The sequence below is a fragment of the Argiope bruennichi genome, chromosome 1 (assembly GCF_947563725.1).
Source record: "Argiope bruennichi chromosome 1, qqArgBrue1.1, whole genome shotgun sequence".
Lineage (NCBI taxonomy): Eukaryota > Metazoa > Arthropoda > Arachnida > Araneae > Araneidae > Argiope > Argiope bruennichi.
The window spans coordinates 94,713,308-94,734,222 of NC_079151.1; the positions used below are offsets into that span (position 1 = coordinate 94,713,308).

The 20,915-nt window shown below is 31.3% G+C and overlaps 1 protein-coding gene across 1 annotated transcript in view; it reads right to left on the reverse strand.

Moving 5' to 3' along the window:
* Positions 1-20,915, reverse strand: part of LOC129963899 (17-beta-hydroxysteroid dehydrogenase type 6-like) — a 59,057-nt gene that overhangs the window by 15,332 nt on the left and 22,810 nt on the right. The window contains exon 2 of the mRNA XM_056078490.1: positions 12,659-12,874. Within this exon, the coding sequence (XP_055934465.1) occupies positions 12,659-12,874 (216 nt within the window). The remainder of the gene's footprint in view (positions 1-12,658; positions 12,875-20,915) is intronic.

A 20,915-nucleotide genomic window follows, 5' to 3' on the forward strand; every position in this document is an offset into this window, starting at 1 on the left:
AAAACCCCGCCAAGATAACAAAATTAACTTTTTTTTTCAAGGTTTTACCCCCTTCGGCTTATTTTCTTTCTTGTTTGATTTAACTTACCGCAGCAAAAAAGAATAAAATCGTGTTGAATGCTTGACATTGGTTTGTGACTTGCTCAGTAACAAAAGAAAAAAAGAACGGCAAAGATTCTTTATTAAACATTTATTCGTAATGGAACTCATACAGTTCTTTGTTTACGCAATGTTCTTTGTAATAAACCGGCGGGAATGGCTTCTTCAAAACTTCCTCGCATAGTCTCGTGTAGAAATGCTATTCCGCATAAAATTGTGAACCGTGTAAGGTTGCAAATGCGCTGCATGGTATTGGCCAACAATAGTAACGAAATATTGATCTTAGGTGTGGATTTACAATTTTTAATAAAACTACAGTACAATCTTTGGAGATTTTTTTCTGGGAGGGGGTGGGGGAGTTTAATGCGAATATACAAAAGCAGTCGAAAACAGAATATGCATTTTGGACGTTTTATTCCGACCGATTGAAACCTAAATATGATACAGAACTACAGATGTAGTCCACATATTAAAAATCAAATACTAAATTGCGCTTTTGAGTTTATGTTGAGCATGCATGAGAACATACAAACCAACAAACGGTCAACCCTTTCATAAATTTGGTTAAAAAAACATTAAGAATCTATATTTTAGATACTACTTTAAAAATTTAAATATCTACCTCTTTACGGTCTGTAGTTTTTCACTTAGATAACAGGATACAGACAGACAGACATCGTCTCAATCGATTTCATTCAAAATTTCATTGAAATTTACAAATACGTTGAATAAAATATAGAAGTTATACTTAATAAAATATAGAAGAGTTTTGGTAACGTTCAGTGATTTTTGAATTGAATTCGTACTTTGCAATTTGTTTTTTTTTTAATTAAAGGGAAAAAAGCAAATTAATTTACTGAACTAAATTGAAGAAAATAAAAATTAAATGAAGTTATCATGTGAAAACATTATTATTTTTAAGTCATTATTTGTCTTAATTAATTTAAATCATTAACCAGTTTAAAAGAACGACACTTCTATATCTCGGTCTCTATCCCCCCCCCTCTCTCTTTCTCTCTCTCTCTTTTATATATATATATATATATATATATATATATATATAAAATTTTTAAACTTTCATTTTCAATTTTTCTAGCTGGCAAACAAAGTTTTGGAGTTCGACCAATTTTGAGATGAAATAACAGCTATGATGTCATAGTTCTACGTCAACCTTTTAAAAACGCATCTGCTGTCAAAGATTCATACGTAATAATGAAGCAATACTGGTAAAAGCAGGTCAACCTCTTAAAATCGCATCTGCTTTCAAAGAAGCATACATAATAATAAAGCAATACTGGTAAAAGCAGGTAAAAAATATATGCGATTAAAAGAGGATGATGAAAATTGCCATCTATGCTTTATTCATTGCCTACGCGATTTCGAGCTTCAATATTCATTGCCTACGCGATTTCGAGCTTCAAAACCCACTAACCAGAGCAACATCATGTTCTCACATGATAATAAGGAATAATGACTCGAGGACAAATTATTGCATCACGTAATTCAACTCTGCACCAGGTCTCGTTTATGTTCAGACCATCTCAGCTACATTCTCTTTATATGCTTCGTATATGAGGCAATAAAAGCTAATAGAAGTTCAATCCTATGACCAAAAAGAATTGCATTTTTATCTGTTTGATTTCAAAATAAAGCTATCCATTTTTTTTCTTTTTATTAGCATTTTTCCTAATCCCGTATTCTACTATTACTTATTTGCAAACTCTTTTAGAAAAGATTTAATTTTGCTTCTTTTCTTTTTTAAACTTTCAATGATTTCCTTGTACCGCAACAGCTTTAAAAAAATAAACTGCTTAAGTGATAACTATAATGGACCATGAAAGGAAATGCTCTAAATATAGAAGATGCCACTATAAATAAATGTTCGCACATTCTTTAGAAAACTCTTAATAAAGACATGAAGCGACAAAAAAAAAAATGTTTAATGCATCTTATTATACAAGTAAAGAGTGAATTCATCTTCTCGGTCGTTAAAACTTCTGCTATTATCTCCAAAACGTAAACAAAATAGAGACCACCTACAGCGACGGTCAAGGCTATTTGACAGAAAAATATTTCAAAAGACTTCGTATTTTCGACTTGTTTCGAGTGGCACTAAGAATTCTTAACTTGAAACAATTGGAATATTTGTTTTTTGCTTTCAAAAATTAGTATTACAACATTTTTTCCATTTTTAAATACTGTCATTAAAGAAGATATAAAAAAATTTTAAACCTCCAACAGCTCAACAGCTATCTTTTTAGATAAATTATTTAAAATTAACCAGAAATGCAATATTATATAAATTTTATGGAAAATATCGAGGATAAACACATATAAATATTCATTAGCTGCGGAATTATTTAATTAATAAAATATTTATAGCCTTTAGTCTTTGATACAATAAATTTCAGTTTAAAATTTTACAACTTCTGTATTTCGAAATAAATCAAAATTTGAAGAGCGTGCTTTAGAACAAATATATAAAATAAGAAAGTTTGAAGCACTAAAATGTGGTGGAAGCTTATAAGCCAGTTAATAGTTACGCTACCCGAGCAATTGCTTTTGTATCGTGGTCATGTTACTGGGCTGCGAACCACAAGGTCCCAGGTTCTATCCTCGTGCATCTCAATCCTCCGCATTGGTGACCTCGGACGATGAACCTTCAACCTTCGTACAGACGTTGTGGCGCCATCAGCAAACCAAAGTCGTCAGATTCACTTAACGCAGCAACACAAAGTCGTCAGACTCACTTGACGCAGCAACAGCATCAGCAACCACTCCCTCACCCACACACGCTCGCCATAATGCTTCGCGTTACTCAAATGGGTACAGGCGCATTAGAATTAACAGCCATATTGTTCGTTTCACCTCCGACTCACTGGAGGGAGAATCTGTGGTGAAAGCTTATAAGCCAGTTAACAGCTACGCTATCCGAGCAATTGCTTTTGTATCGTGGTCATGTTACTGGGCTGCGAACATGAGGTCCCAGGTTCTATCCTAGAGCATTATAATCCGCCACAAAGATAATAATTTACTAAGATTTTACAAATCAGATGCTTCTTATTTTTCAGATTAATTAGTTATACACAATTGTTTTGAAGAAATATTTGGGGGATTATGGACCTCTTAATTTTCCGACTCTAACTCAGATAGCAAGGACAATGCCTGAGCCAGCGCTCCATTCTACAAATCATCCAGCCACATGACTGAAACGACGTTTAACCTTAAACGCCGGATTTAATAAGCTAGTTGACGTTTAACCCTAAATTCATATCAGGCGAATCTTTAGTGGAGCTGGAATCTGGAATTCTCATGCTTTGAAGAGGAGATATTTTAACACGGTTATTTTAGCCATTCTATTCATTATTAATTTCTATTCGGCCATTAAATTTCATAGTTCGAAAGTTTCTTTAGATTGTAGCAGAGTTTTTGATCGCTTAGAATATTTGAAATAATTTTTTAGTTCCAAGACTTAAATGAACAGTCCATTTTTTTTATTATGAAATCACAGGGATTCTGCAGGGCATTGCAATGAATAACAACATTTGCAAAACAAACAAAAAAACTTTTACGTATTCTAATGAATCAAGTAAGTAAAATCCAAAGTTTGGGTTTCACTGCAGCTTGTATATCTTTCTTAACAAAAATATTAAATAAGTAATAAGGCATTATCATTTAGTTTTTATGCGCGATGGCAACATAACGGAATATTTACGAACTAATATGAAACAAGGTGCGAAACATATTTCTGTTTTTTTTAATAAATAAATAACATTATATATATTTTCTAAAAATGCAAATATTCAACATATATTTCAGAGAACACAAATAATTTCGTAAATTTATAAAAGTACGAACCTTAATGAAAAGAGAAAATAGCTTTAACAAATGAATCACCATGTGAAGCATGTATGTCTCACGAGTGATGAATTTGTTCGGATAGTATGACATGCTTGCATGTGTAATGAGTCACATAATCATGAATCAAATATTTGTTTCCTGTGGTTCAACAGTCCAAACAACATTCTTGTTGTTATTGTTGCAGCGATAAATATGTTAAAAGAGAAAACTAAAAAAATTATTTACGAAACTAGGATGTAGTTCATGAGAAATTTCTCAGAAAGAATCATAGAAAAAATAAGTAGATGATGAAACAGAAATGAAAACTCATGATAGCACAATTTACTCTGTAAAATGATATAGCAATTCGCAATAGCAGCCATTCATCCGCGAATTATCATTCAATTTCGAAATGAGTTGGCTGCAATGGAATTTTTGAATTGATCTTGTTTGCATATCTAATTCTACCAAACAGAATCCAAATATCCTGAAGAATTTGTTGGTATTTGTATATTGCTTTTGACTCAAAATTTCGACAAATTCTTTCCCTAATACAATGAAAATATGAGAATTATGAACTAATTCTGTTTTTCTTTGATTATATTAAAGTTTCAGTTAGCAGCAAGACTACAGTTAATTCGGTACGAATTCCTGTCATTTCGAATTGCGATCAGATGAAGAGGACACTGTCTGAGCTGGTATCCCCTCCTCAAGCTTCCACAGCACGCATACAAGAGAAAGTTTGACCCAGGACCTCAGATTAAGTGTGCATCAGTATCTCGGATCTTTAGGGGAACCGGGTCTCCGGCCAGTAGTCCACCGGCATCCAAATCAAGACTTTAACACTAGGCCACTGCAGCCCCAACATCCAATTCGTAACTACGAAATTTTCATTCGTTTATAACAATTTGAGCATGAAATCGCAATATTGGATCAAAAATTAAATTCAAAATCTTATTTATAGCCTTTCTGAGAAAATAAGCATTATTAAAGCACAGATAAAAAGCTCAATTATAACTAAAATTTGCCTTTTAATATGAATAATTTTTTTAAAAATAGTAAAAAGTTATGAATTTAAACTTTGGGGCCTTTGATGATTAATACAAAATTACTGACCTAGGAAATGAATAAATAATTAATACCACTCCAAATCAATTCATTAAATGGATAAATTACCCCTCATGTATTCTTATGAAAACAGGAAAAACAAATTGTTGACTAAAGATACGAGCTACTGTAAAATGCTGAATATTTCGCCGTAGGACAATATTTTTAAAAACTTTTTGCGTATACTGATTAATCAGACATTTGCGTTTTTCAATTCTCCTAGTTTAGCTTGTGGCAAGTATTAAATCTAAGCAAATGACAACTTTTTCATTATTTAAATCCCCCCGGGGGGCACCTCGATCTGAGGATGAGATGCTTCCGGCATGGTGGTTGGATCTCGCCACCCTGGAGGGGTACACTAATAGGTAAGGGATCTGACTCCTCCCATCGATGACGGGACGTACTCCCTTCGGGGAAGGTTGTACCGTGGCCGGTGACGGCCCTTAGGACTCAACCACAGCTCCCGCCAATGTTGCTGTTGCGGCGGTCCGGTCATTCAGTTTTTATGGTTTAAATCCGTGTGCCTTCGTGGCGGGTCGGAGAGTTAGATGGTTGACTTTTCATTATTTAAGCAAATTATAGAAATTGTGTAATAAAAATATCACGGCATGCACAAAACAAACATACAGAAAAACAACATTACGGATATATACGACATATACAGCTATTAGAGCATCTGACCTAGATATATATATGTATGAGATGCCTTGATGGCAGGAATTGTTACTTGGAGAATAAATGTTTATGTGCGTGGATAACAATAGAGGCGCTAAAGTTTTTTATTATTGTTGTTGTTTATTTGTTTAACATTTTTGTTGTGTGGCCATATTCTAACACACAAAGTTTGTTCTATTCTCATTCTAGAGCAGTGAGATTACCAATGTTGCTTTACAAAGGCCTCTGTCCTAACCATTTTGCCTTCTTAAATTTAATAAGATTCTGTATTTCAATTTAAATCAAAGTAAGCAATTCATTATGGCGTTTTGTATTTTATTACTGTTTTGCTGCACAACATTTTACTTGAAATTGTTTTTTGTTTTTTTAATACTTTTGATAAATAAAAGAACTTGTTTAGGGCATTATTACATATGCATTGGCTCTTGCTTCAGAAAAATCCAAATCCAATCGTTCCAAGATGACAGGATTAAATGCAATAAATAAGAAACTTTGCAAAACTTTACTTCAAATCTATGCAATTTCATAACATATTTATTCACATTAATTTTGTTCTCTTTCGTTAAAAATTATTTTTTAAAGGGTATCCCAAAATTAACGCAAAATTTGAATTTGCCACCATTTGTGTAATAAAGTGTTGGCAATCCTATTAAAAAACCTTTGACATCTGATAGTTTAGGGTTAGTAAAAATGGAGCGTTACACAATAGAAACAAAGTGTTATCATTGTTGAGCAATATTTCAAAAATAATGAATGCCTGGAGGCCACAGTTGGAAAATTTGAGAATTGGCCTCTGGATCGTGTGATTTAACACCACTGGATTTCTTTTGATAGGGTAATTTGAAATCAAAAGTCAATGCCAACAAGTCCACAAGCACGCGTGCACTAAAGGAGGAAATTCAAAGCAGCATGAACAAAAATCAGCCACATTTATGCAAAATGGTCATGGAAAATTTCGACAAAAGAATGCGTATATGCCAGCAAAGCCGAGGAGGCCAATTCTCCAATGTGTTATTCCATACATAACCCTATTCTGTGTACTTTACGATTCAATAAAAATATAACAATTTAAAGAAAAAAACTGTGGTTGTTTGTTTTTTTATTCCAATCTGGCGTTAACATGTTGCTCTATCGTGTATGGCTCTATTTTTACTCACCATAAATTATCTGCTGTCAAATGTTTTTGTAATAGGGTTGCCAACACTTTACTTTACAAATGGTGGCAAATTCAAATCTTGAATTAATTTTTGAAACCTTTTATATGAAATGACGAACTTTTCTCTCGTGTTGCATATGGCAAACATAAATCAAATTCGGAAGAATAAATTATGATACATTATGTTATTTTATTTTAGCAACAACTGTATGTTAAGAGTCTGTTGACCCATTAATTGGATACAAAATTACGAATCAAAAAAAGAGGAAGGAAATCGGAAAACACAAAAAGGATGCTGCAGTTCCGAAAAAGGAAACAGGTATCCGAAAATCGCTGCCCAGGGAAAAAATGAGATGCGCTTTATTATTGCGATAAAATCTCACGATTATCTAGATCTTTCAAAATGAAACTGTAAATTCCATTTCTTTATATCCTATTGCTATGCTATTTCATAATATTTAGCGAAAAGGTATATAAAGGGTGTTTTAAAATTAACAAGATTTGAATTTGCCACCATTTGTGCAGTTAAGTGTTGGCAACCCTATTAAAAAAACATTTGAATGCTGATAGTTTAGGGTTAATAAAAATGGAGCGTTATACATAGAACAACATTTAACGCAAAATTTAAATTGAATAAAAAACATCTTTTTCTTTAAATTGTTATATTTTGGCACATACGTAATCTTTTCGGAATTTTCCATGATCATTTTACATAAATGTGGCTTAATTTCGTTAAGGCAGGGTTGCATTTCCTCCAATGCACGCATGCTTGTGAGCTTGTTGGCATAGACCTTTAACTTCAAATAACTCCATAAAAAGAAATCCAACGTGTATTAAATCATACGATCTAGGTGGGTCAATTCTCAAATTTTCGAATTGTGGCCGTCAGATTTTCATTATTTTTTTTATTTTTTTCAACAATGAAAACACTTTCTTCTATCCTGTAACGCTCCATTTTTATTGACCCTAAACAATTATCTATCAAATGATTTTTTTATGGGGCTGCCAACATTTTATTGCACGAATGGGACAAATTCAAAATTAATTTTGATTCACCCTTTATAATCGAAACAAAGGCAAACAGAATTTCGTTGACAGAATTCAGAAGTCACCCAACGCCAAAAAAAGTTTTCACTTAGATAAGCGAGCCTTATAGAGGGTTAATAATCATACCTAGACTGCAGGGGGCATCAGGATTTGAAGAGAGGGGAATTGGTAAGGAAGACAGTTTTACGGATAGCTCGCCGGATTGAAGATTCCCTAATCTGCGATAAATTTGGCAACAAAATAGAAAGTTCCACCAGGATACGAGATATGACGATATTTTTGTAAATATTTTTTCCCTGTCACGAAGCCATTAAAAGAGAGGAGAATTAGCTGAAGTCAGTTTGTATTGAGTTAGTTGACGAGTTTTATTATCAGAAACGGCCAAGACAAGAGAAAATAGTTTAGTTCTCTCTGAGGGCTTTGTGCTGTTACAGATGTTTGCAAGCGATATGTTGCTGTGTGCTGCTTTTTGTTGTAAGTGCTGTCCTTATATAAGCTTTGGATTCGTTTCGTTATCTGATCATAGAATAAAGCCCTGTTCTTTATTATTGTGCCTATAAGCCTGTTTTTTCAACGTACATTCATTGCACTCGGTTTCTTGTTTTTCAAATTTACAGATTTCGGTTTCTTCCAACTTGTTTTTCAAATTTACGGATTCCAGATTTTTCGGACTTGTTTTTCAAATTTACGGATTTTGGAATGAACAATATTTGAATGAATCGATCATTTTTTTTTAAATTTATTAACGATTAATTTTTAAAATGAAACGTTTTTAGAAAAATAATTTAATTATTTGTAATTTTTATATATTCCTCATTTTCTTATAATACTAATTGGTGCAATTTATTAAATAGCGAAATACAATCCTTACGAATTATTATCTTGTATGAAATTGTTTCAAATCTCGCAAATCACCAGGCCAGGCCAGCTTTTGTTCAAACCGGTCTCCATAACAAAAAACATTTTCCCCATAAAATCTAAAATGATTCTTAGTAGGGGAAAAAAAGCATTTAAGGAATATTAGATATCTGAAATGTTCTTTAAGGTGTATGTACACACTTGAAACTTCGAAAATCGTTCAAACTATCGAATATTTTTTTTTATTGCTTAATAGTGTTCTCTGATCCTTTAGCTTTCAAACGATACCAAGATGTTGCCAATATTCCAAATATTTCTCGAGTTATAAATATTTTTCTTGAATTACTTTCATTGAAAACTCTAGTTACGGTGTTTTTAAAACTCATTTTATGAAGAATGATATTTTCCCACTATGTTGCTTCATTCAAACAATCATAACTCAACAAGAAATTAACTAAATACAGTTATTTATATATCAAAACAATCTGTATGAAATAGCGGATGTTTTGTGCCTCAATCAAAGAAATATTTATAGAAATAAATTTTTAATAGCTGTTTAAAAGTTAAAATTACAGAAAAAATCTCGCTTTTTCTATTCATCGTTGATGAAAAAATTGTAAAAAAATAACTATCTATTTTTATAACTTGTTTGAGGCAGACAACATGAAGACTAATATTAGGCATCATTTCCAACTAGAATTATGTGTCTGTACAAATTAGAATTTAAGATATCATGTTTCAAAAAATAGGCTAATTAGCTCATTAAATATTATTTAATTAATTAATAATTAGTGTAATATGGTTTTTTCTCACTGAAATGAGTTTAAACATATATTAATAACCTACTGTGAAAAAATTGGATTTTTAAAGTTAAAATTTAAAAAAAAAAAATCTTCAAGTGTGTACGTACACCTTAAATGCTTTTTTTTTTTCCAAGAAACATTCCGGTTTTTGTGAGGAATGTCCTTTACCACATATATAGTGGGTACAATCTAGTAAATTAGGTCAGTTGTCTCAACCACAACGTAGATTAAATGTCAAAAGAACTTCTTTTCAAAGATGGAATTTTGTACACGTGTACATTATTGAATTAATAAAAATATTGATGGTGAAGGAAGAAAAAAAAATGAATAAAAGTGGAAGAGGAATGATGAAAGGAGGACAGACTTGCACCAACAGGTGAGTGAACCAGTTTTAACTTGGTTTTTCTGATTTTACTATTGTGTTTAAGTGACAGTTTTGCCAGTTTAGAGGAAAATTCTAAAAAGAAGTTGTAACTTAGTCTTTCTTGCATAAACTTTTTGTAAGGCAAATTTTTATTTAAGATATAAAAATATATTTGAAAATTTCATATAAATAATATTACGCTGCTCTTAGACATGCGTATTTCGAGCACATAAGACCAGTGATTTGTCATAAAATTATAAGTGTGAGATTTTTAAAATTATTTTATTAATAATTATAAGCTTAAAAAACTATCAAAGTGTTTAATTATTTTAAAGATAATTTTTTCATTCAAGTTTTGCTATTAAAAATTACATTAAAAATCTACACATTTTTAACTAAACAGCTATGAAATAATACTATGCTTTGCATTCCCTATAAAGTATATAGTTTTGTCTAAATTTACAAAAATGTAATAATTATTTATATTATTACTTTTAAAAAATGTTTACCCACCATTCAGCATCTCGCCCAAAATTCGAAAGCACATGTTCAAATATGAGACAAAATAGGATAAACCATATAAAAATAATCATTAAGAAAAATGAATCCAAGAAATTATTTTAAAATAAGCTTCGTTTTGGATTTACAGAATTAAATTTAACGAATATTCGTTCAGAATTTGACAGTGCTGATGAAAATCAATTTTTTCAAACCATTTTCTTTTTAATCCAGATGAAATAATTTCACTATTGAATAAGATTAAAATTATTGGCATTTTTTTTTTTTTTTTTGCAATTAGACAAAATAGCAATAGTAAATATCATAGAAATTGATGCCTTGTTTAATTTCGAGAATAGTAAATGTGATATAAGCATCTAATATTTCTACACCGGTTTGAAGAACATATTCTTTAAGAAAATATAAAGAGGGTCGTTTTCTTTAATAGTTCGTGAATTTCATCAATAAAACTGTTTCTCCCCCCCCCCCTCACCAAAAAAATTATCAGACTAATAATAAAAACGAGTTTTCTAAATAAATTTTTAGGGTAAATTATATGAATATAAATCAGTAGATAAAAATTCGTTAATCTTCAACGTAATTCTCTCGTTGTTTAAGAATATTTCGGAAAATGGTAAATCGAGTTGGATTTAATTCCAAATTACAACACAATATGATACATAAATATGTAGATGTTCATTGTTGTTGATTATCGCAATTGTCATAGACAAGCCCGCTGACGAAGTCAGCGGTTTTAAGCCGCATTTTAGGGTCTCTTATTTCAGTAGCGCCATCTTTGACCAAGGTGGCGCTACTGAATCTACTCGTGTCTCACAGCACTTTTCCACAGATCGTAATTTAGACCAGAATCAAAGAACGATCATCCCTGATCCAGTACCCGCAGCGGTATTGTCTCGATTTGGTGGACTTTGTGGCTATGGCAGATTATGCACCAGCCAATATGTAGACGGAGAGTCATCGGCCGGCGGCGTTCGAACTCACAATCCAAGGGATGCGAATCCAACGCCCTACCAACCATGCTATCCGGCAATCAGTAGACGTTCAAATACCACAAACGTTGAATCGAAATAAGGCAAATTTATGGTATCGAGGAGACAGAGTCTGGAAAGTTCTCTTGGTAATCTCATGAATGCGTTTGGAATAACAATTTTCTAGAAAGAAATTTATAGATAAAAAGAAGAGAAATGCCTTAATGCCTGTTGGTGTACAATCTCCTCAACACATGATATAATATCTAACTGTCATGAAGTAAGGAACGGCATTTTCAGATGCTGCAAAATTGGACAGTGCCATCTTCACACGATAAAGATTCAGTATACAAAGCGATTCTACACTTCATTTGAAAAGAGCTCGCAACCCAAACAAATTTCTCCATCATAAGAAAAATAGGCCATTTCAGTGGACATGAAAATCTTGTACGAGCAGGTATCGTGTTCAATGCACGTACGCAATTCAATGTCATTCATGTAGGTACTGTAACAGTACAGAAAATATTAAAACAACCTCCTTTAACATAATGAGGAGTTTTTCCAAGAAGATGTATGAAGAGTTTTATTTAAGGAAGAAAAATTTAGACCACATAGAGCTAAACTTTGAGAAAAAGAGCATTTACTATATGGTAACCGACGTTATCGCCAGACTTAATAAACTAAGTTTGACATATTTTTGGAAAAATCATTGCATGACGCCAAACCACTAAAAAAGACCATCCAAACTTTTAAAAGACGTGCATGTAAAAAGAACGAGAATTTGTAGCCACAAAATAAGATTTTAAAAAAAACCCTTCATTTTCAGCTTCAGAGTTTACTTTCTACTGAGAAGTTCTGCGAAATCGCTATATTCATCATCAGCAGGCCCATTCTGTAAAATATCAATCGCCATGTTTTGGATGGTCTTAATGTCGAATATATATTTGAAAAAATATTAATCCAGTTTATTTTGTTCTGCGACTTTTTGATATTACAATGCACAAAGTATATGAGAAACAAGACGTTACGAAACGTTACAAGAAAACCAATTGTTACACTACATATAACATGCTTCATGTATTAGTATTCATAATTTAAGATATTAGTTACAACTTTCATATCTAGAATTAATAGCTAAAAACTGTTACTTAAACGATGCTTTGCAGCAACATAAAGATACATGAATATAACTTAATTATTATATTACAGAATAATACTTTACCTTTATCGCCAAGATCTGCTTCAACTTTCTTAACGGTAGCTTGCACTTGATCATGCTTAGTCACATCGAGTTGCAAAACTTTGATTGGGCCAGGGCCGAATTCTCCAGACAGCTCTTTAGCACCTTCGCTATCCATGGACAAACAGCAAGCATATATGGTGAACCCCTTATGGCTCAAGCGTTTGGCGAGTTCTAATCCAAATCCAGTGTCACATCCTAAAAGATTTCAAAGTGACTATTTAAAATTCCGGAATTTCAAATTTTCTACTTATCCATAATATTAATAAATATTAATTTCATAATCCATAAATATTAATTCTTCATTCTGCATTAATTTTCAAGCGCTGTGAGCAATTTGTTTTGAAAAAGAGATGATTGTAATTTGGTTATAACATGAATTGCAGAATATTAACTTCTCGAAACCAGAGTTTGTAGATTTGAAAAATTTAGATACATTATTTTTCTAAAATTCTGTTTAAGAACAAAAATGGATTCATGGATTAACTGCAAAGATGAGATAATACAAAATATAGATGTCCTTGCACAGTTATAGCCAAGATAATGTGCAAAGATTGAGATATTTATATTGGTAAGGCAAATCTTATGCTTTAGGATGAGAAAAAGTCCCTCAACATGACATTGCAAATTTTTAGGTTTAATTTATAAGGCAACTGTGTATCTTAATTTTATAAATCAGTCTGTTTATAAACAATGAGCATTAAAATTGAAGTTACGGAGATCCATCTATTTCTAAGAATCTTGTATCTCTTCATCAAAGTTACATTGTATTTGAATATTCTGAATCGCCTTTATTGACCAGCTCGTTCGTCCAGATCATTGTGAGTGGATCTAAAACGATTCTTGTAAACAGTATTTGTAGAAATAAAACGGCCATGATAAAACCAACATTATAAAAGATTGGAATTGTAACACAAACTGTTTGAAACAATAATAAAGGGCCTAATACCGACGGCCCTTCTCTTTGATTGACTGGGTTAAAATCTGGCTTTCTTTGAGTTGGGCCCCCAGATTTCTATGTGAATTCAATTTTCTCAGTAATTTTTTAAAATTTATACTTCTTGAGTATTGCGAATTTTATTATGGTTCAAAGTTACAGATTCGACTCGCGAAATTGATAGTTGACACTAGAGATAAGGCAGGTAGAGATCAGGCAGACACTAGAGATAAGATATGATACAGACGATGCAAGTAACTACTACTCTACAATTGTCAATTAAAGAACTAACTGCGTTCGAAAAAGCGACGTTATTTTGTGAATGATGAAATGATAGACATTCCGGTTGTACCGCTAGAATCTCCAACATTGCTGCGAATATCTAAAAACATGAATATGGTAATCGTTCGCCAGTCCATTCGACGGCGCTGTGAGGGTTGCATAATTGCGAATAGTAGAAATGTTGATCAGTTGCTGCGATACTGACGGTGCGCGCTGTTGCTCAAATGTAAAGTTACGCCAAATATAGAGATTTCAATGTCATTTCCTCGATATTTCTGCATTGCTGCGTATTCTCGATTTCAACCGTGTGCCGTTTTCGGTCAAACATTTCAATGTGCTACAAACTTATTTTTACTTTTTATCTTTCTGAATAGTTTGTACAGTGAATTTTGAAATCTCTTATATATTTAGATCAAAATAAATTACTTCTAAGTCAAGTAATAGACAAAAAAATATGAAAGTATTCACTAACCAACTCCTGTTGAAATATTTTCAAACGGATGGTTAAGGTCTTTCCCTATAACTATGATCATAACTAAATATTTCACAATAATTAAAAGTCAACAGATTATCACTTTTTTGCCTTTATAACACTCTGGATTTATTAACGAATATTCCAATTATTATGGCTATAGAACGAGAATTAATTGGAATTTTTTTTGTCCCTATATCGGCATCTGTCACTGATGCACTCTCAATACAGTATTTAAATTTTATTTAATTAAAACAGAAAAAAATTAACAGTATTAAAATTTTATAAAATTCTTTCTTTAAAAATGCTTTCAATATCAGGATGACTTCTGAGACAAAAACTTATATTCAAAACGTGTTAGCTTATAAAAGATTTAAAAACATCAATAATTTTATAAAATGATTAAAAACTTTCTTTCCGGCAATTACAGAAAATTAAAATGCAATTTTTGATGACAATGCTATTTGTAAAGATATGAATTTTTTTTCTATAAATTTAAATACATTTTTGACACTCTAAATAACCGAGTTTTACTTTCATAGAATTTTATTATGCTAAAACTTAAGCAAGAAGACAACAGTTGGAAATGGATAAACTTATTTTTTTTAATATAAAATAAGTCTTTTTTAAGAAGGAACGCACAAAAAATAATTGTCCACGAAGTGCTACTATTTTAAAAACAACGGTTATTTATGCTAGCAATTCACCGTACTGTAATCAAGAAAGAATTATGAGTTTTTCTACCCTTCTAGAAGAACACTTAATAGATGTTAATGTTCTAAATGTCTTCCAAAGCAAAGCATATTTCTTTTTAAAAGAACACGCGTGCATCGATTCAATTACTGTTTCTGTTTCAACCTAGAAGATTTAAGAACATTCTATAAGATTTCTTTCTTTAGTATTTGGAAGTGCTTTTCATGTTAGTTCAAGTGTTAAATCTTTTTAAACACATTTCCGAAAAATATTTTTAAGTAAAGAAAAAGAATTACTTAAATAAAATAAATGAACTGAAAAGTAGAACTAGTTTTTGAAGTATCAAATATTGACATTAAACGCATTTAATTTCAGAAACTCATTAGAATCACTTATAATCAATCCTCACATTATAAAGTCAGTAGAAACGGAATAGAAAATAATTGTTATAATTATTTTCTGATTATTATAATTCTGAAAAAGAAAATAGTTGTAGTTATTTCTAAAGCAATTCAAATTTAATTATGCAACCTAAACAGGCGAAATTTTGAAGTCTGAAAAAAAATTATTGTGCTAAAGAATTGTTAAATCTACTCATAGTATGTTTTGGAATTGATATATTAAACTTCTACTAATAGCAGTAAATAATAAATGGAAGTAACTACTTTCAAAAATATGTGTTATTGTCTAATTATTACGAAGTTGTCTTAAAATATAACATCATTTTAAATCACATAAAGCTATATATTGTCAAATTGAACACGTAATCTTCATTTGACAAAATAAATGTCGTAAAAATAATATATTCATTGCTTTTAAATTGCTTTCTTCTAAGAAAAGGATAATTTGGGAAGTAAAAATTTCCGATTATCGGTATGATAAGTGAATAAAAATCAATTCACTCGATCAAATCAATCGATGGGAGAATTTTTATAATCTAATTTAGTAGTTACGTGCTTAATCTAATGTAGGATATAACCATTCATTTTTTTTTCAATTCCTACAATTAGCTCACTCTCTCTCTCTCTCTCTCTATATATATATATATATATATATATATATATATATATATATATCTTGCTCAAATTTTCAATCGTTAATAAAATACTTTTATTCATCCATTCAAGTTCAAATACATATTTTTAAACTTGTAGTGGATAACACTTGATGTTAATACAGTTTTTTTTTCAAATATTAATTAATTAAATTTGTCCAGTAATTTCTATTTGGTCGCCAAATCCGTCGCCATGTTGCCAAGTTTGTCACCAAGCTCTATTTTGCCACTTAATATTGTAATTCTGTCATATGTATATACATGATTATATTAATTGTAATTATTTAATAAGAAGTAACTAAAATAATTTTTTATTAACCTAAATAGAAATTGACTTAAAAAAAATGTTTTTATATATTATTTGTTCCTGATAATAACACTTTTGAATTAAAAAAAAATTGCATATGTGCATAATAAAAGAGAGAAGATATATTTTTTTATTTTTTTGCAAATGTAATTTTTAATATTTTATGCAAGAAAAGAAACTTAAATGCAGTTTACTGTATTTAAACTGAAGAAACAGAAGATAAAAAAACACTTTATTTGTTATTTATTACTTGGATCAATTTTATTTGTTTTTATTGCTTAAGCATGTGATTATTTTAATCAAGCCTAGTGACATAAATATAAGAGAGATCACGTACGTGATAATACATATAATTCAACACAGTGATTTCCAAACTACTTTGGTCATGGAACCCCAAAATTTGTTGCCAATGATCACGGAACCCTGAATATTTATTAATCAACGACCTTTCAAAATTTAATATCTGATATAAAATGAAACAAGTATTATTTTGGTATTTCAAATTTTATTGAATTAAACAAAACTCAAAAAAAAAGCACAATTTACCATAGAAATAATTAATAACTATACAAAACATAAACTAAAATAAATGGAAAATCTTTAATGTGAAGAATGCACCTGCTTCTTTGATTCCATGATTCTCTTAAAATTGGGCGTTAGGTTTGATAACTGAACTCGCATATCTGGTGCAGCATCAAGTTTGTTACGATATTTGGTTTTTGTCGCAACATATTTTGAAAACCCAGCTTCATACAAATAAGTGGATGCAAACGGCAATATCCTGTTTTGCTGTCGAATAGTCTGTTTTGCTAAATTTGGATATTCATCCAATACATCTGACCAGAATATTGTTAATGAAACTGTTCTAAATTTGGCTTCTAATTGTTTATCCGAACTCAATTCAATCAGATTTTCATAATCCATGGAATGAAATCCTTTTGGTTTTTCTTTTATTTTAAAAGGATTTTGTACCCAGTAATTATCTTGATTCTCTAGGTTTGGAAAATAATCACAGTGTGATTGCTGTAAACTGGACAGATGTGTTTTTATACCATCACGGATTTCCATATCTAAATCCACTTCATATTCTTCGAGAAAATATCCAAACGTCTGGAAACACTCAAAGTTATTTTGCTCCTCAACTAAAATCCAATATTTTATTTTCCTTGAAAAAGCAACCAATTTATCTTTTGTGTGCAATATTTTGACTTGTTTTCCTTGCAGAGCCAAACATAATTCGTTCAATTTTCCAAATATATCAGCAAGATATGCAAGTGTAGATCGCCAAGCCATATTATTTAATCTGTCTGATAATTCAAATTTATGACCAATAAAATAAGCCATCAGTTTCTTTCCCAATTCAAATATTCACACAAGCATTTTACCACGCGATAACCATCTAACTTCCGAATGAAGAAATAAAATGGTGTGAAGACTACCCATATCTTCGCACATGACTTTGAAAATACGTGATTGCAGTGATTTACTTTTGATAAAATTAATAATCTTCACTTCTTTGTCTAGAATAGATTTAAATGTCAACGAAATCCTTTTTGTTACTAATACATATCCGTGAATGAGTACTGTTACAGTTTTTTGCAATATTTTTAATCCGTACTACAGTACCTTTCACTTTTCCTGTCATTGCTTTTGCTCCATCGCTGCATATTTCAATACATTTTCCCCAGTTAATTTCATGCGTTGTCATAAAATTATCAATGCAGTTAAATATATTCTCCCCCTGTGGTGTTACTGTTCAAACTTTCACATGAAAACATATCTTCTTCAATTTTTTTTATTAAAATCATACCGAACGAAAACAAGCAAAATTGCTAATCCAGCAACGTCTGTGGATGCAACTGCGTTGCTAATCCAGCTAATCCTGCTAATGCGTTGCTAATCCAGCAACGTCCTAGTTGTAATACATAAGCGTTACACGTCTGCAATAGTGAAATAAGTTCTATTTCAATGTCATCGGCAATATCGTTAATACGCCTTTTTGCAGTATTGTTAAAAAGAGACACACTTTCAACTTGTTTACTATACCTTTCGCCCAATACACACGAAACGATATCTTGGTTTAATAAGTGATTTACCAATAACATGTGCCTCTCCTGCTAGAGCAATACGGTAAAATACTTTATACGACGCTACCGTTATCTTTTGATTATCTGTTTTGAATTATTTTACCATAAAACTCTTGCTTTTAGTATGGCTTTCAAGTTTTCTTTTTTTTAAAAAAAAAGAAATATCTTTGCCTTTATTTGTTGGGTGATTTTTTTCCAAATGCCTCAGTGGTTTTGCTGGTGCTAAGAAGCTGTTTGCCAATATTTTGTTGCAAAGTAAACAAACCGCACCTGGAGCCTCTTCTTCACCAGTACTAGTAAATCCAAACGATAGGTAACTAGTATCATATTTACATCTTTTCGTTGATACCACCTGTCCAAAATTGGAAGATGGTAGAGTTGGAAGATGAGGTTGTAGCTGTACGGAACTGGAAGTTGACGGCATTGCGAGTTCCAGAATGCCTGTATTTGTAGATTCTATGATTTCTGCATCACTAATAACAACGTCAGTTTTCTCTAATGACCCATTTTCTAACCAATCCATTATAAGTGTAATTTTTATATTTTAGATATTACGATATTTCTTTTGATTTTGAAACTTTGTTTACGATCTGAATTGCAGTTACCGTTAATAATACAAGGACACAATAGTGTGAGAAATAATTTGCTGCCACCAGAAGGTAGTTATAATTACATCTTCATAAATAATCGTCTGAGTGTACTCTCCTCAAACAGGAAATCCATCAGACATCGGCTCTATTACTTGCGATTGCGCAAAAGTAAGCAGCCGCTCCGGAGGGATTGTTCCACCACAATAGCACTGGCGTGAATGGATGGTTAACCTAATTTGTTTACAAACAAACTAGCCCTCCTATCAGTCTTCCGGTGTATCCTTCCTCCCATGTATTTCTACCGTAAATGGTGTGAAAAGGCTCCGTTTTTGTTTAGGTTTTTTTCAATAATCCACAGTTTTTTATTTTTTACACATTACTTTTATTATTTTTTTCTTTTCCATCTAATCGATGTCGTTTAAGAATATGCAAAACAGACAAATCAGTGATTATGATGAAAACAAATAAAAACGTGCTTTGCATGGATCAACTGGTGCAGTTATAAGAAGCCAAGGGACATAGACAATCGCCAAAACAGTAACCCGGAAAAAAAGTTTGGAATATCCCACTATGGCCATCTATTGGTAGGATCGAAAGTTTGATCCCGGTTAAACATCCATACACCGGTGTATTGCACAAAAAAAATTACATAAATTTTGGGAGTCGATTGTAAACTTTCCAAGGAAAATGTGAATATATTAAACACCATTCTTATTGTTTTAATCAAATAAAATTTGTCAACGTAGAACCCCTAATTTTTTTCGTGGAACCCTGGGGTTCCACGGAATCCACTTTGGGTACCACTGATCTAACATCTAATTGCATGTTGTCTTATACCATGATGTGATTTTACGTACTTTTTTCTCATGTGAGATGTGCAACAGATCTCAAAATGAATTCTGCATGATTCACAGACATTAATATTAAAGACATGTGTATCACGTTAGAAATATAGCATCTTTCTAGTTCTGAAACGAGAAATATTGGAAAGAAAATTCTGTCAGAGAATATAATTTAAATACAATTATTACAATTAAAAAAATTAGTTTTACCTATAAATAGCTCAAAATTTTTAACTGTGATTATCTAAATTGTATTTTAGAAAATAAAATTATCGATTATTTTCCTTTAATGAATAACTTCTATTAAAAGAAAAAGAATCTTTATTAAGGTAGATGATTTACCGTCGGAACAACATAAAATCCGACTACAACTAAAGAGAAAAAAAGAAGAAACAAACAAACAAATCAAGACAGCAAAACCGAATCTTGCTTGGGAAGGTGAAAAGAAAAGCAGCATCACATAATTGGCTGAGACCCAAATGGTCTATGATCAGAGTAGCCCAGCTACAACCAAACTCAACAGGAGGAATCGAATTTTCACCGTTCGCTATCACGCATTTCTTGCATAATGAGGAAATTTTGATGCTTTCTGGGGTTGGTATTCAACCAACTTGGAATTATGTGTTTATCCTACTCATGAATTTATTTTCTGTATTTTTTCGTTTAAAAAATTATTATTAATATTATTTACGTTGTTCAATGAATTCCCATTGTAGAAAAAGCACTAACCAAACTGTTTCTTCTCAGAAAAAGTTAACAAAAATTAATAATAAAAATGAATTTTCTAAATAAATTTTGAGGATGAATAATATGGATATAAATCGGAGGTTAAAAATTCGTCAATCTTCAGCGGAATTCCCACGATATTTACGAATATTTCGAAAAATGGTAAATCGAGTTAGTACTAATTCCAAATTACAACGTACTATAATACATAAACAAGTAGACGTTCAAATACCACAAACGTTGAATCAA